The 27,130-nt window shown below is 38.1% G+C and overlaps 2 protein-coding genes across 2 annotated transcripts in view; both read left to right on the forward strand.

Annotated features, from left to right (window-relative positions):
• Positions 1-287: 287 nt before the first annotated feature.
• On the forward strand, positions 288-10,125 carry rp9 (RP9 pre-mRNA splicing factor). The gene is made up of 6 exons (XM_028036889.1): positions 288-607; positions 702-732; positions 829-958; positions 6,202-6,293; positions 6,589-6,650; positions 9,022-10,125. The coding sequence occupies exons 1-6, from the start codon at positions 456-458 to the stop codon at positions 9,215-9,217; spliced, it is 663 nt and encodes a 220-aa protein (XP_027892690.1). The 5' UTR covers positions 288-455; the 3' UTR covers positions 9,218-10,125.
• Positions 10,126-15,364: 5,239 nt separating this feature from the next.
• The window catches only part of elmo1 (engulfment and cell motility 1 (ced-12 homolog, C. elegans)), a 100,257-nt gene continuing 88,491 nt past the window's right edge, over positions 15,365-27,130 (forward strand). Inside the window, exon 1 of the mRNA XM_028036295.1 lies at positions 15,365-15,511. The gene's annotated coding sequence lies outside the window, so the exon portion shown is untranslated. The remainder of the gene's footprint in view (positions 15,512-27,130) is intronic.

Raw genomic sequence — 27,130 nt, forward strand, 5'->3', positions numbered from 1 at the left:
ATGTTAAATTCAATATCAAGTGTGAAGTTAGTTTCACTGATTTTACACTTGTAGGCCTAATATGTAATGTTACATATTATATGTAATATGTCCATACCACATGGACATATTGCATGTCCGTGTAATATGGACATTTATCCGAGTGTAAACATATTATTTTAGGTAAGGGTATCTTAAAACTTTGAACGTGTCGTTTTCGTTTTGCAGGAAAATAAAATCACACCATGTCAAGAGTTTTTCCACCCGTGGCCTGCAGATGGCGCTGAACTTTCAATAACCAGCCCGACCTCACAGGAAGTAGAGAAACTGTAGCAATGCTGTGCAGTTAGCAAGCCGTTAGCCACCTAAAGGGACGAGTTTGCGTCAAAACTCTCAACTCGAAATGCTTTATAATGCACCATGAAGTGCAGTAAAGTTTCATTTGATTAGAAGAACTGCATGTTGTTGTTAAAAGCATGTCGGAAAAAAAACGAAGAAGAGATAGGGAGAGTGAGGACAGACGGGAGCACAAGAAACACAAGACATCCAAAAATGAACTGGAGAAACTGAAGACACAAACGAAGAAACTCAACCAGGAGGTACAAAAACTGAAACACATCGAGACTTTGTGAGTGACTTTCTTTAATTATCACATTAAAGAAAGATAATTTCTACGTGTTAAGTAAAAAAAGAAATATTTTTTTTTATTTCCTTCTGTGCAGTTATGAAAAGCCCCCACCAGGGTTCATTAAGGTACCGTTTTGAAATGCATATAAACTCACATAAAATGCTGTTCATTAAAGATTTCCTTTAAATTTCTCCCGTATTAGTAACACTTTGTGTTTATAGGAGCACGAGGAAAAACCAGAAGACTGTATTCCTGCTGATCCTGGAAATGAAGACGCCAGGAACTTCCTGGCACACGCCCCCACCAGGGGGCTCTGGATGCCTCTGGGGAAGGAGGTGAAGGTGATGCAGTGTGAGTGGATACCCTCTACCTGAATTTACTCTGATTAGAACAAAAATGTGCTCTACATTTGTTAAGCTTGATTTTTCACAAGCGTGTTGCAGTTCTGATTAGATAAACTCCCAATACAACACATGCGTATGTAAAAGTGTTCATCAAGCATCTTAGTAACTGAAAAATAAAATAGAGAGAAAGGTGGAATCATTGTTGCAGTATTCAACAATCATACAACTACAACTCAATTAACTTGATGTCCTGCAGTCTGGTACAGAATGGAATTTCCGTTTTTCTTTCTCAGATCTGGATAACTTTAAATTAAAATAGATTATTGAAATGTATTTGGATTTCCAGACTTATTTCTATCTCTTATTGTCTGTTAATTGTGTACATTTATGTGTCGATTAATATATTCTTCGATCCATGTATAATTATCATAGATGCATTTGAAAACCTACCTACTTATCCCTTTACCTTGCAGTACATCTAGTTCTCTCTGGGGTTTTTTTTCATTCTATCAATCTATCTGACCATCTTCTCTAAAGAGCAAACATTTGTCCATTTGTTTATTGATCTATTCCTCTTTTTCCATTCATTAATGTTTAAAGACTAACCAGTGTAGAAAAATCTACCATAAATTCGTAGAACAGAACTTTCTGGTCTGTTGGGCTTCGTTATTGATTATATTTTATGAAAGCATAAAATCTCAGCAGGGAATTATTGGTATGAACCATTCACTAATCAGCAAAATTTCCACTGAGTTCCTCAAAATCTAATATTTTGATGATACATCATATCTTTAAATATTCCGGCTTGAAAAGTATAAATATCACAAATCTGGATTTCTGTCCAAACATTTAAGTATGTGGTCTTAATTCTTTTCAGCAAGATCTCAGTGACACCAGCAGTATTTCATTTCTGATTATAATCATGTATTGTCCAGTTCAGTGACAGCCTTTTTTAAAAATGTTTCGCCTTTGAGAGTAGCATGTAAAAGACCCGTAACTACATGATTTTGCTATAAAGGTCATGCAGAAAGTTTTTATTTATTTGTGGGAAAACCAATGTTGAAATGAGAGGAACTGTAAGCCTTAAACTAAAATAATCATAAATTATTGTTTAGCTGTGTTAACATTTGAACAGGTTAAAAACCTATTTATAACATTGTCTATGTAATATTTTAGTTTATTACATAAATATCAAACTATGCAGTACCATTTACAGAAAGCCCTACTACATGTATTAAAGTACATTCAGTAAAAAATAAATTTGTTGTAAATGACAGTAGATCTAGTCCTTTTTGTAAATCGTGCTTAGTTTTAAAGCACCAACATGACTTGACAGTAAATCCTCACCAGTGACTCTGCAGAAACCTTGGAAGATAATAAAACCTCATATAAACACTTGTGATGGATTTTCTGGCTAACAAGAGAGAGCCTCTTAATGGCGCTGTAGAGATGACATTCTGTTGTTGTGACACATTAAATAGTGTCATTATACTCTGTGTCCATTCATTCCTTCATCCCACACATTGTCATGCTGCTGGAACAGTCAGGGACTCTGAGAGCACACAGAAGGTCTCTCCACTAAACTGACATTTGTTCAAAAGACTGAGCGTGACTCTCCGCTTTTAATCCTTAGTCAAAATGTTGAGCTATTTTTTTCTCCATCTCAGCCCAGTAAGTAAACAGAGACATTATTGTTCATGTTCTGCATAATCTGGTGTAGATTCTCAGTCATCGAGGACATGACAGGTAATGAAGTACAAGGGAATTCAACTTCTTGTGTCTCTGAAGACATTTCACCATTCATCTTAAGTTTTGAATATAGTTTGAAGTCGCAGACTTATAAGTCATTGATAGAATAATCACTAAGAGGGCCTTAAAAAATACTTTAAGGGTTCTATTAGGAAGATACAATGTCTTTTTTTGGACAGAATTTAGCTGCAGATTCTGTCTGTCTTCTAAAGTTTTACTTTGAACCTAAATGTATTATTCACTAGTTAGTTTGGAGATCTTAACACTCAATTCTTTGAAGATCGAAACTGGACAGATTCCTTTCTTATCAGCTCAAAACAGGTGAAAAAATAAAAGTTTTATTCAATAAACTTGTTAAAATTTTTATGCACATGTACCAGCTGGTTAAACCTCAAAGAAAATCCCAAATTATGATTGGCCTGCAACTGTCTGGTTGGTGCACCTCTTGTTTGGTTCTCAAGAAGATGAATGATTTAATCATGCACTCGCTGTTGCAAGCAGCAAGTTGTTGTCTAAAGACAAAAGACAGTCTTTTGTCTGGGGGGAGGGAGAGGCTGCCATAGGAGAGCATTGAAATGCCTCCTAAATGCCTCCCAGGCATTCCAAAGCAAGGCATTTAAATTCCTCCATACAATGCATGGAAGGCACCTATTATTCTACACCTCAAAATAACTGCCGCTTCCTTTCACATGCTGCGTGCACCCCTACTTAGTTGTGTCCGAATTCAGGGTCAGCATCCTTCGAAGGACACGTCTATGTAGGATGGGTCCTTCACAGGCCGCGAATAAACGTCGACCGGAAGGGAAAAGCTGTGAATTCGGACAGGTCTAGCCTTCACCAACTGTCCCCGCCCCCAGCTCAGCGTAACTCATGTTGCCTAGCAACCATGACAGCGTGAAGCAGAGAGCGGTGAAGAAAAAAACAAGACAACGGAGCCGAAGTTTGTTTTTCAGTCATGTATTACTGATTTCTGTATTATTCTTCACTTTTTCTAGTAAAGGATGTTCCATAGTAAAAAATGAAATCTGTTAGTTTGATTCTAAAATGTTCAAATATGTATTGCACTTTTCTACAAGGAATACACATAAACAAATTATTCATTTACAAATATAATACAGTACTCTCCAGATCTCATATAGGGCATTACAGTTAAATAAACCTATTATGTTTGAAGGCTTAACTTGAATCAATCAAACCGATTTGCTCTGCTTTGAAATACTTTAGTAAACCAAACATTTTTCAACCAAATATTATCTGTCTGAATAATATTGGTGTTTAACTTCCACTCTTTGGGGAAAGCTATCGGGAGTCTTTATAACAATGTGCCGGGAGTTAGGCGTTCTCCTCCGGTATATTGAACCTGGAGCGCCCAGCCAGCTAACAGCTGGCGAGGGGAGCTGGCTGTTAACGCAGCGGGAGCAGAAATGTCCTAAAATGTCAGAGCAATATTGCAATTAGATGGAGTATTGATGAACCGAGCAGATATTTGAGACTTACACACTTACATTCTCGCCTAAAAACTTTGTACCAAATCACGTTGTCATTTAAAGTGTAATATAGCAAAATAATTTGTCGCTCTTCACCGGTTGGGACCCGCAATGAATTATGGGATATGGTGGGCCGTGAAGGATACACCGGACCCATCCTTCAAATTTGGGGGAAAGAAGGACGCATTTGAATGAGTCTTCAAATTCGGACAGGCCTTGTCGCCACACTATGACTTAATCTAATAGGCCTACAAATCCGTCCTTCGAAGGATGCAGACCTTGAATTCGGACGCAGCTAATATATATATCAAAACATGCGGCTGGATCACATCATGCGCGCTATTACTTCTATTGGCATTTTGAGTAGCCATGGCGACGTAATTAGCAAAAAAAAAAACGAGCCAAATTCAAATCAAAACAAATTCTAACTTGCACTGTTTGTGTCAGTTAGGCTCAAAACAGAGATAGAACGTTGTCTCCCCCTCTGTGTCTCACTCACACATGACAGTTTTCAGAGAGGATCAATTACCATAGCAACAGAGCAGAGATGTAGAGAACTACAGAGATGGCGCTACAGAGGAGGGCAGAGCTTCCAGTTAGAACTAGAGACTCCACCTTGGCGGAACTACAGGAAAGTATATGTGTTTAATAATATATTTACCACCAATCGCAAAAGACAATATATTTTCACTTTTCTGCAAAATTTACCAACTGCACAATTCTTGTTAATTAATTTTATGTCAAGAGATGAGCTATTTTTCTTGTAATGAACTGACACGAAGTATAAATCAGATTTTTACTTTTGCGTTGAATATCTGTTTTATGATATATTCACCACCAATGACAAAAACATTTTCACTTTTATGAAAAATTCACCAACTGCACAGTTCTTGTTAAGTAGTATAAAATAAGTAGTATTTTAAAATAGCAGCATAAATCTTATGTTTTTTGAACAATAACAATATTTGTTGTTAATCTGTTGCTAAGAGATGAGCACATTTTCTGGAAACCAAGTACCACGAAGTAAACATCTGAGTTTTACTTTTGCGTTGAATGTCTGTTTTATAATATATTCACCACCAATGACAAAAAATGTATATATTTTCAGTTTTCTGAAAAATTCAACAACTGCACAGTTCTATTTGTTTTTAATTTTGCACACAAGAAATTTACCAACTATAAATTTCTTGTGTCTAAGCAGATGAACAGTATTTCAAAATAGCTTATGTTTTATAAACAATAATTAATTTGGCGTTAAGAGATGAGCGTTTTATTTTCTGGTAATGAACTGCCACGAAGTATAAATCAGATTTTTTACTTTTGTGTTTAATGTCTGTTTTATAATATATTTACAACCAATAACAAAAAAAACATTTTCACTTTTCTGCTAAATCCACCAACTGCACAATTATTGTTAAGTAGTAAGTAGTGTAAGATAAGTAGTATTTCAAAAGAGCAGAAGAAATCTTGTGTTTTTTGAACAATAACAATATTTGTTGTTAATCTGTTGCTAAGAGACGAGAGTGTTTTCTGGTAACCAAGTGCCACGAAGTAAACATCTGATTTTTACTTTTGCAAAATTTACCATCTGTAAATTTCTTGTGTCTAAGCAGATAAGCATATGTCAAAAGAGTTTATGTTTTATAAACAATAATACTACTTGCTATTAATTTGGTGTTTAGAGGTGAGTGTTTTTTTCTAGTAACGAACTGCCACGAAGTATAAATCAGATTTTTACTTTTGCGTTGAATGTTGAATGGCAGCATTTAGGCTAACATTAGCATTTTGGCTCATTTTAGTTTATACACTAATTTTAACATGAATGGAGTAAGTCCATGTTGCTCAACATGCTTGTGACTCTCCACGTGCTATTGAGTACATTACTTTAGCCTTAATGCTAATTTTTAGCATTAGAACGCTAGGTTCCAACCAACAGGCACTTTGGCAGGCCCCATTTAAATTTCTTCAGTAATTTTCGAGTTTTAAATTAATATTGCTACTTGTCTTTCTGCAGGTTGGAGGTGCAAGCGCTATGGTCACAGGACAGGAGACAAGGAGTGTCCTTTCTTCATCAAAGGCAACCAGAAACTGGAGCAGTTCAGAGTTGTGAGTTTAACTCCTATTGATGTGAAACAAATTCACTAATGATTGCAGCAGACTGTAATGCAGCTTGGCTGCCTATTGCTCTTCTATAAAGAGAACTCTTTGTAGAAAAACCCAGCCTCTGCAATGATTACCATAAGTGCAGTTTTGTCTTGTTTTAATCTCTTTTATTGTCTTAGTCTTTCTAAAACTGCTTACCAAACATTGCTTGGAATTTGCAGGTGCAGCACTTTTCTATTAGGAATGGTAGCAACTAATCTCTTGTTCTTCCTTTTAATCATACATTTTTAATTCTTAGGCTCATGAAGATCCCATGTATGACTTAATCCGAGAAAACAAAAGAAATGAAAAAGAGACCAGGTAAGGATTTTTTTTTGTTGTTTTAACATGAGCATGATTCATATAGGTATGTGTTTTAAACAGGAAGAAAGCCTTTTCTCAGCCACCCTCAGGTAGCCAAGATCCCTGCACAGTTAAGACGTTGCCATTTATGTTTGTTGCTCCTCCTGCAGGTTTTGGTCAATTTCAGATGACCTGGAAATAATGTCACAGCGGATGGTTCTCTGTGCCCTCTGCTAACAAATAGGGTTTGACACCAGGATGTTTGAATGTGAGGTTAGTTCACCATGAAAACGCGCTGTGGGGGTGCCTGAGTTCATGCAGAGCAGCAGTAGCAGCACACTCACACGTGTGTGTCTCAGCTTGCATTACAAAAAAGGTTATTTAAAGGCCAGAAGCATTTTAAAGTTTAAGCTACGCAGCTCCCTGCCACATTCATGTTGGCCTTTTCTTTGAAGTGAAGGTGAGAACCTGAGCTGGTGTGTCTTGTACTTGCATGAGCGGCGTTGGATTTGGTCATTCAAATACCTTCTTCAGTGCTAATACAAAGATTCGTGCTTCTCCGAGGTGGTTACATTGTTTCTGTTGACACTTGTTTTTCCTAATCTCTGTCCTTGATTTTTTTTGTCAGGCTTAAGTTTAGTCTTCACCGTCCCTTTTTATTCATCTGGGTTTGGAGGGATGAAAGAACGTTAGAAAAAGCCTTAATTATATTTTTCCCAATTTTTATTTTCCATCCAGTCCATTATTAAAAACTTTAATTTAATTGTTTTAGTACATAAATTCCATCAGTTCCTTTTGTTTACTCAAGTTAAATTTATGAATTTTAGGATTTAAATTTAAGACTGACATGAATTTAAAAAATTCTTAAGGTAAAATTGCTAATAAACTGAAGTGTAATAAATATCTTAAACTTTGTAAAAACTATAAGGTGGCAGATGTAATTAAGTTAGTTACATTAAAAGAATAAAATGTAAACTTAGTTGAAGATTTGTATCTTTAATGATTCTGATTGTCTTGACAAAGATAATCTGTTCAAATGGTAAGGCACAATTTTCATTATATTAAAGAAAAAGTTTTTCTGTGTGCTCACTAATGGTAATCTAAACTGTTTCATTTTTATTTCCCTTGAAACAGTCCTCTTAACAAGTAGCCAAGGAATGGTACCTGCTGAGTAGAAGGTTGGCGAGGGTTCTGACTTTTTATAGATTTTATGTTTATATTTGTAAACAAATCCCATTATTAAAATGATTAAACATCTTTACACCAAAACATTTTTACACCCAGAGGAAATGAAAGCACTGTGTGCAGAAATACATTTAAGAAAACCTAAATCATATTTAAAGGCTATTATGTAAGTGTGGACAAATAAATGATTACTGATTACCTCTGATGTTTGAAGAAAATCATCTCAATGTAGCTTCAGCTTTATTTCTCCTTTCTTAGTCAGTTGTCTGTCTCCTCTTTTTAAAAATTAATTACATGATTATCTTTTGGGAATTTACTGTTTACAGTAAGCATGGCATGTTCTTTTTTTTTTAGTATAAAATATTTACAGGTTCAGGTCTAGGCCATTGTGTTGTTTTTGTGGTCTTCGTTGCAAGGACACTTATAACTCGTCGGTGTAACATTTCATGCGTTCTTGTTTTTACTGCTTTATGGCTTCCCATAGGATCACTTGTTGGTACCTTGGCAAGTTTTTCTTGCAGAATCTCTTGCTACTGTGTATGCCGCTCGAGTCTGTCTCTCCCTAATTTCTGATGGATTGTTTCTTTGTAGTACTTCGTACTACAAAGTACCCCACCCACTTCTATCTTTTTATAAGATAGAAGTGGGTGGGGATGTTTGTTTGGTCTACAAGACCTAAAGCTGTCGATATCTCTCTGTATTTTTCGGTTGGCTGCAACATATACAACAAAAGTATTTCTCTGTTTTAGGTGTGGGGTACTGCATAGGGGCAGCATCATGCTGTAGGACTGAAGGATTTGGCAATACTTCTTTTAAATGTTCATTCCACAAATCTGGCCTTAAAAGACAAGTTACATTAAGAAAGCCATTGTTGAGCAAAGGCCTGAAAGAATGACTTTTTGGTTAGATGAGACCAAAAAACACAACAACTTTCTTTTGTATCTCAAATAGAAGCTGAAATTTTGCTCAGAGTGAGAGAAAGAAGGATGCATCTACACATGCTACTGAATGCATAAAATTGTTCAGTAGGATATTGAACAAAACATATTAGTGCTAAAAATGCTATTTCTCTTATGCCTAACTGAAGTGACTCTATTGGGGCGAAGGACTCTTTTTGGCTCACCGTCCTGAGGATCTGACTCGGCTGTATTTCCTCCCAGATCTGGCCGTAGTGCCCCCTCCTTTTATCCTCTCTTCTTTACAGGATTCAGCAACTGCAGCAGCTGCTCCAGGACACCACCTCTTCCTCCTCAGATTCAGACAGCTCTTCCTCGTCGTCTTCAGACCATCATCGCAAGAAGAGGAAAAAAAGGAAGGACAAGAAGAAGAAGGAGAAGAAAAGGAAGAAAAGGAAGCGAAAGCACAGATCGTCTAAAACCGACAACTCCGATTCAGACTGAAGCTAATGTAGGAAGGGCAAATGTAGATCTTGGATGTAAAATCCAGTTTGTCCTGCAGAGTGCTCTGGGGAGGCTCTTTTAAGCCTTTCTCAGAGGGTTCACACTGTAAAACTGTAAATCCACAATGCATGACTTCTCTCAGCTGTTTGGTTCCCCTCTCTGTCATGACTTGGCCAGACCTGCATGATGATCTGAAGACAAAAAAGCAGCATTATTTATGATTGTATTTTTGCTTCTTTTATGTTAATCTGTTCATTACTCTAAAAGTGATTGTAACGTGTTGAATTCAGAGAGGTGGAAAAACTCCTAATAAAATGCTGCAGTTGGTTCATGTTTTTCCACTGTAGCCAGAATGTTTGGATGCTTGTAAAGGCCCAGAAATGCTTGGAATGACTTGAGGTTGGACTATGCTCATTTGCTCTATAAAAAAAGACCACAGAAATGAGAAAAGATTGTATGTGAATAAATTGTCTGTGTCCAGAGGATAAAGAAGTCTCTTTTATTTTATTCTTTGTAGCTGTAAAAAAAAAAAAAGAAAAAAAGTCTGTCATCTTTGGCCTCGATTTAATGTGCTTGACTTTTTTTTGGGGGGGGGGATGATATTTTGAACATAGTGTTGAGAAGCTGTGTGGAGCTCAGACCATTAAGAGAGAACTGGGCTGACCTTTCTGCAAGAGCCACAACATTTTTCCTCTGAACATCTCTGCTTTACTGAATACTGCAGTGTTTCTTAAATGCCCTTCCTTACTCCGTGATCCCAACAACATGGATTAGCCCACGATTAAGAATTTGTTACATTTTGTCAAAAAACTCACCAAAAGTATGTACTCCACTTTTTAAATTTGTACTGCTATTGCCAGAAACTGTATTTTGTCTAGAAAATAAAATGCATTTGAAAGAAAAATTAATAAGTTTAAATAGTGTGTTTATATAGCTTACAATTTAGTCCAGAGAGAGTAAATTACAGGTACAGTAATTTTTAAGCCTTGCCACAGATTCCCTTGGCTCTAGGTTTGGACTTTGGCTGGACCATTATTACTTGTGAATATGTTTTGATTTAAACCATTTCCTTACTGTATTTTTTGGTTCTAAAAACATGAGTGTTGGGTATTATTTGAGTAGAACATCTTCCTCCACGTTTGTAGCGTTTCCCTTCATGACATGTGCCACGATTGAAAACAGAACAGCTTTGGCTTTGTGTGAACATCAACTTTCCTGTGGCCTCTCTTCCATTCATGTCTTGGCAGGGTTGTCGATGTACCATCCCTTTTTTTCATTTTTTAGGAATATGTATGGAACAGTTCTCTGTGACATGTTTAAAGTAGAGGTTATGCAGTGACAGTTCTTGTATGAATGTTGCCGTGGGCGCAGTCCTGCATAAAGCATTTCTCTCTACTCTCAGCAGTAAGAAAGGGAGATCTTCTCAACACACGGGGGCTCCAACTACCCACTGACAGCACATGTGTAAAAGCAATAGAAAACTTGTTCTTGTGCACACCGCTTGCTTATGTTTCCTGGGCGGCTGCTCATATGGCCCATAAAAAAATATTTTTTTTAAAAAACAGCAATGTGTGATGTGTATCATAAGCTAAAACCTGATTTAACCATCTCCACAACTTTACCCCTGATCTAGCTGGTGTATTCTTTGGTCTTTTGTGATGCTGTTTGTTCATTAATGTTTTCAAATGTCTGAGGTCTTCACAGAACAACTTTAAAAATACTGAGATCAAATCACACTGGTCCATTGAAGGCAAGTAAAGTCGGTTTTATTTAGAGGGGTTTAAGACAAATGCTTTTTAGAGTGTTACTTGTACACATTTTCCGTCCACCTCAGAATTATACTTTGTGTTGGTGTGTTGGTCAAATAATGTTAAGGTTTGTGGTTGAAACATGACAAAATGTGAAAAAAAGGTTTAAGGCCCTGTCTGTGTTAAAACCAACAGAGGTAGGTATTTAGGAAAATTTGAGGAAGTCGGATACTTTCCTTCCCCATCAACATGTGTCCCTGTGGAAATAAACTGGAAACATTCCCTCTTCCTAATGGCCCTGATAGTGAGACAATTACAGCAGACCAACAGGGACCAGCCAAACCAGATTTCCATTTAGATTCGAGTCTGGAGCCTTGTGAGCCGTTCCAATGGCTGTCGGGAAAATACGTGTGTTTCTGTGAGAAATTGCAACAAAGCGTGACGGATCATACAGTCAGGAGAACCATTTTCACTGCTGATTCAGAGCAACACAGTTTTCATTTATCCTCTCATCTCACTCCCTGCTTTACTCGTGCACCTTCTATGGCAGCTGTTCTGTTTCTTGTTTTAGTTTCTTTTTTAAATTCTTTTCTTGTGCTTTCATTGAAATGCTGAGATAAATCAGCATCAGTGAAACGGTCAAGTTTAGGACGATGAATCTCTCAGATGAGATCAGCTCACAGGGAGGTGTCGCCACATACAGAGCCTTTGGTCAGTGGAATCGTTTTATTAAAGCAGTTTGTCATTTTGGACAAGAGGCAGGTCAGACTCAATGTCCTGCTTGTGTTTGAGCTGAAACGCACAGCACACACTCAAGTTTGGGCTCTGCTTTTGAGCATAGATTTGATTACTCGTCCTAGAAATCACCTTTTTAAAGGTTACTGCGGACAATACCAGAAAAAAAGAGGATTTTACATAATTAAAAAAAGAAAACCTTTAGTGCTAGAAAAGATGTGCTCATCTTTTCTAGTCAAAAATGAATAGAAGACGTGACCTGAACATTCCAGGAGTCCTCATATGATATTAATCCAAAATAAGTCTCAAAATTAGGGGGAAAAAAGTTAAAAATGAAACAGAAAGACTTCTCCAACAGCCTTATGTGAACTCATAAGACAAATGACAGGGAGAAGAACAACTCGCTCCCTAAAGCTCCTGCTTCATCTGTTAAACCTGGCGGTGCCTCTGTCGTGGCTTGAGCGAGTCTTTCTGGTAATAGAGCTGGCACGGTGGGGTTTATTGTTTCGTTCCAAATAGAATCCGAGCAGGATGGTATAGAAGAGCCTTCTGCGTGCTCAGCCTCAGCCAAGAGCATCACAACTCTCCAGTCTTAGAAGAAAAGCATCAAAAAGCTGAAGCAACTGAGGAACTTTGCAGGGTGAAAAAAGGAATGTTATGGTGACTAGTGGGCAAATAGCAACCCACAAACATTAAAGCATTTCTCTTTGGACTGGTTTATTTCAACTAGTTCAACTAAATGTGCAATAAAATATACATGACTTTGCTACTATTTTGTGTATTTTGTTACAATATAACCACAAAATTCAGTGTAATTTCATTTGGGGTTTTATCTGGGAGATCAACACAAGGTAGCACATAAATGCCCCAATCAAAGCCCAGATCTGAATCTAATAAAGAATCCATAAGAAGACCCGAACGTGAATTTTCACAGACACTCTCTCAATCCAATCTGACTTTATTTGAGTTGTTTTACACAGAACAGGCACAAATGTCAGTCTCTAAATGCCAAAAGATTCATAGATAGAAGTAACTGCAGCAAAATGTGTTTCTATTGACTCAGAACAATAGGTTTGTTTTTTTGGTTTGTTTCTTTCAGATTTTGAATGATATTTATTATTTTTCTTTCAACTTCACAATCATAGGCCACATTGTGCTCGTCTCTCACATAAAACCCCAATAAAATATATTGAACTCTGTGGTTACATGACAAAAATATTCAAAGGGAAATTATAACTTTTGTAAGGCACTGTTTTCAAATCGGAGGCTGGGGGAGGAGATATAAAAGATTTAAAATGGGTAACAATAGTGACTCTTACTGCTTTGTCTTCACTTTGCCAAATGCATTAGCTGGCTCTTTCAAACTTTATAGGTCGTCTTAAAAACTACTCATCTGCTTCTTTAAAATTGTAGATAGGACAACTTTGTCAGACCATAGATTTAGTTTCTTAAATTGTCACAAAAAGAAGAGGTTGCAATGTCTCACTTAAGTATAGAAATGGCTTTCCTTTATAAGGCAATTAATTCTTCTCTTTGAATTGTTTATGGCTGAGCTGTGTTAGAGAACGCACATTCCCCCCTTTATCTTTGGATTGTTCCTTCTTTGGATGCCCAGTGTGCTCGGCCAAATGAACAGCTTAGCTGAGGACACAGACTGTCATTAAAATAAGCTCAGCTTTTTGCATCCTGTACTTTTCAGAAAGCAGAGCCCAGACAGCAAGAGAGGGGACTGGGAGCTCTCTGTTGGGTGTGTCGCTTCAGATTATTTAGCAGGAGGAACAGGGCTCCTGTATAATCCCCCTCCTGCTGCTCCTGCTGTGTGAAAGCAATGATAAGCACCCCTACTGTCTACAGCGATACACCACTTCTTTATCACGCATACACACACATACACAAACACACACAGACCAAGGGTTCAATGTAGCAAACAGCAGGTAATTACCAAAAAAAATAAATAAATTAAGGGCAAGTGGCCCCATCTGGCCCTGCAGTGCTGTTGCCTGTGATACACAGAGGCCCTCGGGTTTGTCCTCTGATGAAACTGCGAAAAAAAGAGGTGCATGTCCCTCAGTGAGCTGTACCAGGATTGCTCCCAACATAATGTAACATTAGAAGGTCATAATCTCACCCTCTAAACGGCAGGCCAGAGAGCGCTCAATAATCATGAATTATTGAAGCCGTTGTCCCTGTTTACTTTTCCTCGCATGCAGGAGTGGACGTAGTTATGCCATTGTTTGATCCGTCAAAATGAAAAATAAACTCAGATGCCGCCCATAATGTGTTGACCTATTTCCCCTCAGGCAGTCCGAAGCATTTGTTGTGGGCAGGACGGTGTGTTGTTTGCATGGAAAACCTATACATGTTAATTTATGCTACTGAAACTTTTGATTTAGTGAAAAGTAGCTTAGAATTAATTACATTTATCAATAATTTTTGGTTTAATGTTACCCAAAGTGTAAGGAAGCTTTGTAAAGGCTCACAAAAACTGTTCATAGTCTGTCTTGTTGTAGTTTTTATGGCAAGGCTAGTCTTTGCTAATAGCGTCATTTATCGTCTGTGGACCTTGTTGTCCTCACACCCTCTCATGTACAGTATGTGCAGGAAATAGGAAGGAAAGACATGCAGCAAATGACCCGAGACTGGAAATTGAATCCACGACAAACGTGTCAAGAACTACAGCATCTGCACAAGGTGCGATGCTCTACCAACGGAGCCATCGCCTGCTGGACTTTCGTATTGCTAAAGGGAAGTTGTCCTTTTCACTATCGCCTTGCAACTGTTTGGGTTTTACTAGAAGATTGAAGGTAATCTCCATATGTCCTAGGATAAACTTCTTTTTTTTTGTTATCTGATCTATGCATGTATGCTTGTTTGTAATGGCAGTTTTTGAGTTTTCCTGGGATGGAGAGTGACTTGACAGATAAGCACCGGTCCATCTGTGACCATGCAGGATTAAAAGGATATTTCAAGACTTTTGGACTAAAGCTCTGTGAATACGCTAAAAGCCGATAGTACCGTACCCAAGGTAAATAACTCTTTATTCTGGTAAAATGGTTTTTAGGTTGATAGTAAAATGATTTACCAACAGAATTTATGTGATAACATTTAGAGCATTCTTGTATTCTGTGTGGTCTCTGAACCCAACTGAGTGTAGTTGAGCACTGATCTTTATTGTTTCCTTTTTGGCATCAAAAACAATGATATCATATAATTAAGTGAAGGTGATCAAATAAAAGTAGTGTCAATTCATGCCTTTATGATCCCCATTTTACTCCTGGGATGGAACACAAATCAGTGCAGTCCTGCACATACCATGTAAAACAGTTCCCCATTCCGTCTTCCTGTATATGCATAAAAGCAATAGAAAACTTGTTCCAGGAACAACCGACAGTTTTGGTTTTTTTATCTTTGATTTCTGGTGCATCTCCTTTCTCGTGCCCCCCTGAGCAACTGCCCATTTACTCCACATCAAAAACCTTTAATGAACATTTTTAAAATATAAATATAATATGTTAAACGTGTTTTTTTGTTGTTGTTGTTGTTGTTGTTTTTAATCGTCTGATCCAGCTGGCTTTTTGTGTTTGTTTTGTGTCGCTGCAGCCTTCGTGAGTCCTGCGTGTCTGGCAGCACAGAGGCAGCCGGCAGACGGCAGAAGAAAGGAGGAAGTGGAAACATCAGCACTATCTCTTCAGGGTGGGAGGAAACACTAAAGAGTGGCACACAGACACACGCACGCAGAGTCGCAGCGGCACACACACAAACTCCGGACACCAGCGCTGTAGGGGAAGAAGTGTCCTCCTCGACTCGACAGGTTTGTTCAGTCACGTTTCCGTTTTTTTTTTAATATACCTATTTGCGGCTTACATTCAGCTTCACCTTGCTTTGCGTTGTGTGCTAATTGTTGATGAACCGCGATGTTTTGGTTCTGTTTTGCCTCACAGAGCCTTTTCTCCCCCGTGTGTGTTGGTTACATTGTAGCGGGATATTTCTGTGTTTCCTGTCGGATCTCTATCTCCCTCTCTTCCCCTGTCTCTCTCTCTCTCTCTCTCCACGGCTTTCTCCTTCACCCGCTGCATGTCGCTTACTTTGTGAAGTGGCCTTTAGCGGCTTTTGGGCGCCGTATTTCCCCCCCTTTTGTTTTTGTATTGACACGCATGCCTGTTGTTCTGTATGGAGAGCCGTGGCTCTAATTCACAGCAGCTTTCAGACCCAAACGCGTTTCAGCCGCGGCGGATGAATTAAAGTGGCGGTGGATTGGCTCCCTGCGCTTCTCTTAGTTCTGGTTTTGTGAAACAAGTGCGCAGCGTACGTGGAAGTTGCGTGTTTTGCAGGAACGTTATGCGCAGCGAGGAAGCTGATGTTCCCGCTGCCCTCCTCGGGCTTGTTTGCAGAACAAGTGCGCGTTTGTTGTTCTGGATTCAGAAAGTGCAAGCACCGTTAGATGCCTCATTGACGGTCTTTAACTCCAGCCCCCTCAGGCTGGCCGCGCCGTGGGCCAAGAGGAAAGCTGATGAGCATTAAAAGCCCCTCTGCTTTCTTTTACATCACACCGATCCACATGTGCGTCGCAGTTGCCTTTCATCGCATTTTCGTCTCCTTCGCACCTCTGCGTGAGAAGTTTCCAAAGGCTTTGTCTTCTTTCCTATTATACGCGTCAGATTAAATTGTCAGAAACTTTTGAGAAGTATTGCGTTTTTACTGGTGCAAAGAAACACGATCACCGATATGCATGTTAGTTGATGACTTCTGTAACCCATGTATTAAATCTGATATGAGGGAAGCTTCCCCGGTTTGACCTGTGGTTTTTACTGAAAGTATTTTTTTTTTTCATTGCGTTTATTTAAGAGGATATATTTCCCAACATTGATTGATTTCAGGTGTGAAAGCTTGTTGGTATGAGTAAGCTATAATTGCAAAGCTATTTAATGACGTTCCTAATCCGTAAGGTTTACTATGACATGGTCCACACTTGAGAGTTATAACACCATCCCTTCTTGGGAGGCTGTCCACAAGGTTTAGGAATGTGTTCATGGAAAAGTTTGACTATTTTTTAAGAATCTCATCTGGGAGATGAGACACAAATTTTTTACAAGAAGTGGTCTTTTGATTCCTTCCAAAAGGGTTCTGACGGACTGAGTTTCCAGTACCGGTAAGTTTCCGATGAGCTTCCAAAACGTTGGAATGATAAAAATGGTGTGAAAGGGGCAGAGACTTTTGCAACTATATGTTGTTAGGCAGTTTGATGTGCAGGCTATAACCAATGACTTCATCATACTTAAAATTCAACACAAGGTGACAAGCTTAAGACACCTTCATATCTGGGGTTCATAATGATACTATATAGTAAAAACACTCCAATGTCAAAGCAAGTGGAGCTTTAGATGTCGTTCTTGGTTTATTCTGACCTCCTGGATGATGTGATTCTTTTTTACTTTTTTTTAAAAGATATCTTAGCCTACTTCATGCTTTAGTCTACTTCATGTAGTCAGACAGGAATGATTTCTTGATGGTCCAAGTTTGGGAATAATCATGCTGTTTTCATTGTAGCTCCTTCCTATGATGGCTTCAGGACATAGCAATTCAACCAAGTAGTGCCCTTATGTTGTTTTTTAATTATCATCAGAAGTTCTAAGGTGGAAAAACAAATAGTCTGATTTATGTCTTGATAGGTTTGAACTGAAAGTCAGTATGGTTGCCATGCACCTCGTCAAACCAGTAATTCACAATCATGTCTGTATGTAAACATGTGCCTTCCGTGTTTATAAAATATAAAATGTTTTCAACATCAATTTCTTCTCATATTGCTAAAGGTTAATTGCCTGGATGCAGAACAGGACATTAAGGAAATATTACTGGCTTCTTGCTTTTACCTAGAAAGCATTCATTCAAATGGCAACTTAAAACCAGTAGAAACCGTACTTTTCTTTATGCAACTTCAAATGATGGACAAAGTTGGAAGTTGTTCTATTTCTGTTTGTTTCTCTTCTTGCATGTTTTGCATGTTGCACTTCGTTTTTTGTTGAGTTCTCAGTAGTTTATGTACCAAAAAGAAATTACTCTTGGGAGCATACTTGTTTTGATTTTTTTTTTTCTTTAAATCTGGGTGACTCACAGAATATGGAAAAAAGAAAGATGGGCTGCATTTGTTTATATGGAATGAGTGAAATAAATTACTGGTGTGTGCTTTGTAAATATCTGTTTTAAATTTCAGATTTTGGATAAAATATCAAGTCTTTTCAATTAAACAGGTTCAAGTCTGATTCAAGTCCCAAGTCATTGTTGTAAAAGACCAAGTCACAAGTCAGGTGACTCAAGTCCCAACCTCTGAGATCTCCTAGTGCCGTTTTTGTTAGCTAGCAATAGCACTGTAGCACAGCCAGCTGTTCCAGGAAGTTAGGGCAAAAAAAGAATTTAAACCCTTTGAGTCTTTGCTTCATAGCTCATGGAGTCGTTTATGGTGTGCTAAATGAGTTTTGCACTTTGTGAACAATTTTGATCGATAGTGACTTTAATGAGTGTGTTCAGTAGCTTCCTGTAGTCGTGGCTGAGGACATTCCTTTTAATACTCTCGATGTTGCTGTGATACAAGTTCATCTGGTGCTGAGTCATCAGCTGGTGGCTCAGCTGTGAAAAACTGGAGATATTGCCCTTTGCTACAGACATATGCATCAAATATAATGCATTCAAGCTGTGGAGCATTAGTTCTGACTTTGAGCACCGTTCCTAGTGGGAACAAAAATGTGTTTCCCTTCTTTCCTGTTTTTATAGATACTATGTAATCTGATTCATTCTTCTGTTGGGCATCAAATGCAGATTGAGCCTCCAAGCCCCACGACACAATTTTCTTATAACAGCTGAATTTAAAACAAGATTCCTTGGTTTATTTAAAAGCTTACTTTTTCCGGCAGTGCATTATCACCTCTCATTCTTGAGAGTTGTCTTGTACATAATGTCTGTGTGCCATTGAAATGCAGCAGTGTCTTTTTTTTTTTCCTTTGTGTGTTTGCAGACAAGAGACAACTTTACTTTAGATTAATTTGCTTTGTTTTTATGCTAATTGAAGGGTTTTCTGCACTAAACAGAAGCTATATGTACTCGACTAGCTAATCCTATTCCATCTTACGAGACATAAATCTATTTATTTGTCTATTAAGGTAAAAATAAGCATGCTAAAACAAATGATAAGCCATCACAACTGGAATCGCACCATTTCTCCCCTTCACACTTCATTCTCTTCTTTTTAGTTATCTAGGCAACTTCTGATATAGTCTATTTATATGTCATGTTAGATACTAATGAGGCTCTTACGTTGATAGCTCATCATGCATGTTTTCTGCATCAAACCAGTCTACCGACTAACACGAGTAAATGTAAGGACTACAAAGAAAACTATAGGACAGTGTGCAGTCACATCTTAGTTTCTTATGGGCTTGAATCTGTGGAAGATCTCATCACAGAAAGTTATTGCTCTCTCCTTCATTCAATTAGTACATCGGGTTAAAGTGTGAATTGCTGCTGCGACTTTCTATCAGGGACATGCTTGAATGATTAAACAGTGACCCTGAGGAGTGAACTACGGGGAGATTAATTGTAAGGTCAGCGTTGTGTGGGTAGTTCTCATTTAACCAAGCTCGATAACCTTTTGTTATACGTGATTGTAATTCTCTGTCGAGGTAGCATGATGAACTTGTAACTCGCATCTTTTCAAGCCGTTCCTTATGTATACTACTGAGGGAGCCTGTTGAGATACAGCATCACAAACTGTATTAGTCTGAGAGGGTCTAAGGGTGGCTTATTGCCAAGAGTTTTGACTTTGCTTCCCAGCATTACAACTGACATTTCATTTAAACTAATATGAAGTTTAAAGGTTTTGTTTTAAATATTAAAGATATTTTAAATGTACTATATTCAATCAAAGTAGTATTACATTTAGATTTTTCGACATGATAAACATTCAGTTTTGAACCTTACGACGACGACTTATTTGTCATCATTGTGTGTTAGTTGATTCATATAAAATAAAATGGTTAGTCTTCACGGCCTCTTGTTTTGACTCATATCAGAAAGTCCAGTGCGGAATTTGGAATATCATCAAATTGTTGTTTAGAGACTGGCTTACTATTTTAGAGAAAGGTGCTTGATTTTGGCTAGTTTGGGCTTATTTTCCCCGACTCATAAAACTCGGCTGGTTAAACTGAGTTGGGCAGAAGATCGAGAAGTCTCTGGAGCTTAAAGGTCAAAAACCAAAGGTTCCCACAACGTTACCGTGTTACCGCCTCTGTGCTTCTATTACATTATACTCATGGCAGACATTAAGAGTTCACCGAGTCGTAAAATAAACCTTATCTTACAGATGTGCTCAATTAAGCACTCTTCCTGCCTTACTGACAGGTTTTACTTTGCCCACATAATTGTCTTTGAGATTCTTCACAGCTCTTTATTACATCAGAGAAATGCAAATGGTGCAGAAAACGCTCCGTTTACAGAGGAGCACATGCAGAGTTTGAAGAGGAAGGCTCGCCTCAGCAAAGAGCTGATGGTGTTGAAACTGAAAACACTGTAATACCTCATTAAGTATTTAAACATTTCAGGAAACAAACCTTTGTAAACTTTGTTTTTATTTCTCGTGTGTATTCTTGTAGCACTTTAGATATTTCAGTTTTCTGTTTTGTTGAGAGTATCACTTTTGTTGTTTCGTCTTTTTGTGTGGTGTGCATTTTTATTCAGCCACGCTGAATACCTTGGAGAATTACCTTTTCCTGCAATTTATGCATAGCAAGTTTCTTGGCTTAGTGTCTTTTAACAGCTTTACAATTCGAGGGACAAAATGTCTTTCCAAAAATCAACTCTGACCAGCTTTACTATCCACAGCATGGTGCTGCCACCACCATGTTTCACAGTAGATATGATGGCTTTAGCATTAGTGTTCTGCATAACACTTTAACTTTGGTGTCATCTCACCAGATCACCTCCTTTCATGTGCGTCCTGTGTACTCCCTGCAACTTTTTCAGATTTACCATTTTCTTAAAATATATTAGAACAAAGGGGGCTGATAACAAATGCACACTAATTTTTTTTACAAAATGGATATTTTCACATGTAGAAGATATTGAATATCTTACATCATTTTCCTTCAACTTAATTATGTGGATGTGTCACATAAAATTCCCTGTAAAATGTGCTAATATTAGTTTTTTTTATGAAATGTGGGAAAGTTTCAAAGAGCATAAATACTTTTTTAAGGGACTGTGTATTAAAGTTTGCTAGTTTTAGCTCACTTTTCTACTGAACAGGTACATACAGTTTAGCTGTCTAGCTTTGCATGATTCAGCGTGCCAGAAGCATCACATTTCAGTTTAACAGCCACCTGAGGGACTTGTATGTCAAAAAGAATGCACACCCATGCAAAAAGCTGTTTTATTAGCCTCAGCGAAGCTCATTTTCTTGTTAGCTGGCTTTCCTAAATAAATATTTCTTTACCTCTACGCGGTGTTACACTTCCAACAACCGGAATGAACTGCCTGAGATTTAAAGAGCTAGGCAAAACACAACATCCTTGGCTTGCATCATGAATTAAAAGCCAAACAGACACATAAAAAAAACCTGAAATTGAGTGCTTTGTTCTCCTTGTTTTATATGTTCAGGTCTATTCCAGACAATCTGAATTATGGACAGAAACTGAGTGGCTTGGATGCGTTTTTGGGGAGTGATTGTTTGCTTTACTCCTTAAGCACTTGCAGCTAATGAGTAGTAACACATTAGATTTTATTGTGTATCTATCTGACTCATGACTCACTGTTTGGCATCCTCTCACCACCTTCCGAAGTGCAGTCTTGCCAATTTCTTCCAGTTCTCATCACATTCCCCGTCTTTGCAGGTTGTTATCGTTCTCTCATTAGCTTATTCTCCTTTGAGTGCACGGTTTCCATCAGTTTTAAAATTTTTCTCCCTCCATCTTTGGTGCCTCCCTCTCCCTCACAGCGCTCCTTCTCCCCCTCCTCCTCCCCCAATCCCTTCATCCACTTTCTCCTTCTCAGTTGTCACTCCCCAGGGGAAGTGGAGGTATGTAAATTGTTTTCTCCTTCATTTATGCCCCACTTGCTATCTGTCCATCTTCGTGAACCACCCCCCGCCTCCTTTCTTTTTTCCCCACCTAAAAGCTTAGAATCGCACCATTAAATAACAGAAACGGGAAACTTCCCAAAGTCTTTTTCTGCAGCAATTAAAATCGTGTGTTAAATGATCAATCTTTGCAGTCTTGCGGTATCTTCTTGTCCTGAACGGATTGAAGCGCCTGTCGTTCTGTAGCTTGAAGGTTGACTCATTTGCAGTTCCAAATTGGATGAATGTTGCCTTGCATAATTGCTCCCTGTGGTATGAAGTTAATTAAAACAGCGTGTAGGTACTAAAGGTGCAATGGGACGGCGCTAGACAGCCGAGCAGACAAAGGTGGGTGAGAAGACATCTCAAAGGTAATGTTGTCATGTTCTGCTCTACATTTTGCCTCTGGTAATATTCATGTAAATCACTGCATAGCCAGAGTCCTGGGCCCTATGTTATCTTCCCCTTGTCTCACCACACAGGTTTTCTGTTGGAGATTGAAAGATATAAATACTTTATCTGGTGAATCATTTCCATCTTGATCATTATCCTGACCGAGTGATGACCCAGTATTAGAAGAAATACAACAATCAGGCCTTTTCTGGCCAATACCTTCTCTGAAGGTATTGGAAAAATGAACCTATTCCAACTTTTAGCTGATTGATTGGTGCATCTTTAGCTTTCACTTTTCTGGCAAATTACAGCATGTGTATATATATAAAATCTCCTGGTATTTATATTAGTTCATGATAGCATTCTGAAAGTTTCCCAGTGCAATTTGAAGCAAAACAGGCTCACAGCATATTATACTTAACAGTGGCCAAAAGATCTTTTCCCACATTTATACCTTAAGTCAAGATCTAACTGGATTGTATGTTGCCAAAGAGATCTCAAACTTGACCTTGTCTGACTAAAGCATAGTTTCAGTTTAAGTCCCAATTGACTTAGATTCCTCATGTTTACATTTGTGATTGTAAGGGACAGAAAGGCCTTTTCGTAGTATCCCTCTCAGTCGGGATGTAGCTTTGGCAATGTGGGCAATATGGACTTAAGATAATGTAATATTTTGTTGTATTAATAATATTTTGTTGATAATAATAAATGTGTCAGAAAAAAAAGAATTCTTAAATCCATCACACTTTTTTGTTCAGCACTCCATAATTACAGATACCGCTCTAAAAATAAAATTTACTTATTATCAACAGGCTTGCACCAGTTACACAAATTTGTGCAGTTGTATAACTCCCACAACTGTAAATACTGTAATATTTTGATCCCTTGGCACTTGGAGTTTCCAAACATTAGACTATGTCTATATGACGTTAAATTTCAGTTTCATTAAGGTAACGATGTTCCTCTTCAAGACTTGTCAGATTTCCAGATGCTTTAAGCTTTTTAATTTGCAAACTGAATGTAGACGTGGGTACGTTTACGTGAGTAGTAGCTGAGTAGCTACTTTCCTTGCACCATTTCCTGACTTACCAAGTTATGTATGGGTGATTGGGTTTCCAATTTTGAAGAGTGGCTTGGAGAAACTGACCTCAGTATCACGCTACATTTACACAAAAGGTAAACATGATTATATAAAAGTAATTCATTTTTTAAAGACTATTTAAAGAGTAATGCGGAATTTAAAAAAAGGTTTAAAGTTTGTCAAATGCTCTGTTTTTTAACAGACTATTTGATTTACTTTTCATTTTTTTCACATGCTAAAATATATTTCAGTTGAACGGGAAAGCAAAACAAATTGTGGACAAAATGGCATCTAAATAAATAAAGTGTATTTCAGTGGGTCTTATTCCTACTATGATATTTTTTTCCACATTAAAATAAAATGTATTCAGATTAAAGGTTGGATTTTACACATATTTGCGTGCGTGGTTGTGTTTTTGCTATCAGAGTCTGCCACTGTAAGAATGGATTTCAACACGTAAACCCTTTGCATGTAGAGCTGTGCATGCTCTTTCCCCAGGGCTTTCAGAATCTACTGTAAGTCAATCTGAGCACCCCGAGGTAGAATTTTTTGTCCCGACTTCATGCAGCGCGAAGACGGCCTAAAAGACCCAGAAACTGATACAGATGCCTTTGTGTGCTTGCTCTGGCCGCTGCATTCCAGCTGCGGAGCTTGGTAAACACAGAGGGAGAGCTTTTGAACAGTGTATCTCTATGTGGTATTTAGGCTTTCCCAGCTAAAAGCCTTTCAGCCTCAGACCCTACTGACCCACCATGATAAACGGTTACAGAAAGAGCCTCTCAGTCAAACGGGTGAAGTTCTCCCCTCACCCCCAAAAAACAGCGTGGGATGTTTGAGATGACATAGAATCCTGGAGTCTTTAAAGACAGCCGAGTCTGTGAGGGTCGACTTGGTGTGTTCGTGATCTCTGTTTTCGGGTTGTTCTTATGTGATGATACTTGCACATTGTGTGATTTATAGCATTTGTGCACATGTGCTCCAGGAAGCAGAATTTTGCTGCTGTGTCAGTTTTTATGGGTTGCCTGCATCATTTTTACTTCACAGATGCATGCTGGTGAGTTTGTAGGAGTTAATCGCCAGTTTTCTGCAGCAATAACCTACCGACTGAGTCTCTCTGTGTGCGTTTTAGTAATAGATGCTTTTTCAAACCAGCTGAGCACTGTTCAGTAATACGGCTCCATGCTTGATTAGTCATTTTCCATAGATAGCTGTTTTTGTGGCAAGTTCAATAACTGTCCGTAATTTCTACTTTAAGTATCCATTCTCCTGTTTGCCCCGTTTTCGGTATCCATGACGATCGTAAATGCTCAGTTCCTCAGGCAGCTCATGAGTCCTGATTTCTGACACTTGACAGAGGTCTAAGAATTAAGCATGAATGTGTTTTTGTTAGAACATTGCCAAAGCGAAAACCCCAATAATTCTAGATCGAGACATTACAAACCTTTGCTTCTTCACACCGTTGAAGATGGTGTCTGTTCGCTAAATTGCATTTCGCAATGCAACTTGCAGACTGATATTACAGGGATGCAGCCTTTTGAGTACTTTTCTCACTGAGGTCATCAGACATTTGTCCCATTTCCCTCTTGTATTGTGTGTCTTCAGAATGAGCGATTAAAGGCTTAGATGGAAGCATAACAAAGTCCTTAAACATTCCCAAGGTTTAAAGGATTTCCTCTTGTAAAATCAGCAGGTGCTTGAATGCTCCCACTCACTTTAGGATCTTTTAACCCTTTGTTCAGACTTGAACAATTGAACAACTTCCATTTCCAATAGTAAAAACTGGAATCTTTTCCCTACAGGAGGATAACTGGTGGCGTAGCAAAGACCTGTTTTCTTTAAATGAGTTTGTAACCTACAACATTGGAACATCTTTGTAAAATACAAGAAAATAAAATTCTACTTTTTTTTTTAATAAAAGATCATTTGAAAGCTCCTAAATAAATTGTTTGCCAAGGATATTAAATAAACCTAAACTCTGAACAAACTCACTGGTGAAAGCACAGACAGTTGAGGAAGTCAGCAAATCACTGCTGCCATTGTTGACTGCTGTCGCGTCTTAAATGTGTCTGTGGTTTGCCAAATTGAAGTGAACATTTGTCTTTTGACCAGAAACTGTGAGCTTGAAGAAAAGCCTGGCAAGTTCTGAGTTGTTTTTGTTCAGAGTGAAATGGAAACCCTGCCATGAGAATGTTGACTGATTGGTCGAATTGTTAGGCATACCACAAACTAAAGGCTAGTGCAGCAGTGGGCTTATAAGGAAAAGTAAGAGTTGTATTTTTCATCGTCTCACTCAAGCGCAAGCTGTCTCAGTGTTTTCAGCTATGAAGTTCACCTCAGGATATTACTCCATTTTTCAGTAACCTGGGCAGGTAAAGCTAAAACTAGGAAAACTAAATTAAAAGAGAGAATAAGAACTTATAGATTTGCAAACCTTTTCAAGACAGTGAAGGTAAATTCCAATGAAATGAAATGTGGGTCAGGGCAGGAGACAAAATGAGTTTTTCCACAATGCTGTTTGCTTAATTAGCTGCTTAATTCTTTTCAGCAGTGCCTCAGTCAATGTGCATCTGGGATTAGGTTTGTGTGTTTTTTGCAACTTCGCTTTTTTGAACGATGCCTGTTCCGTCAGGCTAAGTGTCAACTTTCCATAGCATTAGCCTCTATGGTGCTGGAGGCAGTGGACAAACTTTTATGGGGTTTTTTTCTCCGTGTTGCGAGTAAAATGATGTCAAAAAACCCTTCCCTGCGTCAACGCTTTGGTTTTGAGATTTTCTTGGTTTTCTGGTTGTTTTCAATTTTATAACTGTAGAATAAACAATGGAAAAGTACATCATGGGAATCTGCAACCATGATGTAACCATTTTATTCCTAACAGAAGGAGAAACTATGATTTTACAATTTGTTCCGTCATTAATGTGAAACCTTAGTATTGATTTTTTTTTACCACAGAGAAGCATGCTCAGGTCTGTAAATTGAAGCAATATTTCTGGAAAAATTAAATATTTTATTTGCTCAAACATATTTCATGAAAAAAAAAGAATTACACCCAAGTAAATTTGACTCTGGATTTCTATAGAGGCGGATATTTACAAATTCCTACAGGCTCTTTTTGTCTCTTCTTTGCTTGGACTGATTCAGTCAGGGACGTAGTGTTTTTGCAAGGCTCTATAAACTTTTAAAGCTATATAGTAAATGTGGATTATAGGGGGACTAAAGTGAAATACTTGTAAATACACTTTTACCAAATTTTTCTAATCAACAGTATCATACGTTGGTTTAGTTCATATTTTCTTTACTGTTGCCATATAAATCATCTCAGTTTTTCTTTTATTTTCTCTCTATGTTATTTTAATAGTTAATCTGCGGAACAATGATAGCGATTTGTGCTTTGGATGAACGATTTCTCTGCTCAGATTTACTGTCCCACTTGCTGTGGCTGAAAGAGAACCTGAAGTCTAGTCTTCAGATAACTAATTACAAAGTTTTCTATTAACTTTTTGAGTAGAGTTCCCACCTTTATAAATCTGGCTTTTAATTACTGTATCGCACAAGATAACAGATTTAAACCCATTCTGTCACTCTTCAAGGCTTGCCATGTGATTTAGCAGCAGTTTTTTTTTTCATTAAACTAGTCAAGGCTGCAGAGGAAGGGAGCGAGAGAGAGATTGAGGACGAGTGGAGCGCGCCTCACAACGTGCCAAGGTCACCATCTCGCCTGTTCCTTTTTGCTGGGAAACTGTAAGTCTTGGACTGAAGATGTGTTGCATTATGCTGGAGCTTCTTGAGAGTCTGAATAAATCAAAACAGAGAAGGGCACCTAAAGCACTTTGATAAGAGTCTCTCTTTTTTTTGCT

This window comes from Xiphophorus couchianus, chromosome 13 (genome assembly GCF_001444195.1).
Source record: "Xiphophorus couchianus chromosome 13, X_couchianus-1.0, whole genome shotgun sequence".
In the NCBI taxonomy this organism is placed as follows: Eukaryota; Metazoa; Chordata; class Actinopteri; order Cyprinodontiformes; family Poeciliidae; genus Xiphophorus; species Xiphophorus couchianus.

Coding starts and splice junctions, on each gene's coding strand:
- rp9 (XM_028036889.1), top strand. CDS start 456: ATGTCGGAAAAAAAACGAAGAAGAGATAGGGAGAGTGAGGACAGACGG. Junction 608..701: donor CTGAAACACATCGAGACTTT/GTGAGTGACTTT, acceptor CCTTCTGTGCAG/TTATGAAAAGCCCCCACCAG. Junction 6,294..6,588: donor AACTGGAGCAGTTCAGAGTT/GTGAGTTTAACT, acceptor TTTAATTCTTAG/GCTCATGAAGATCCCATGTA.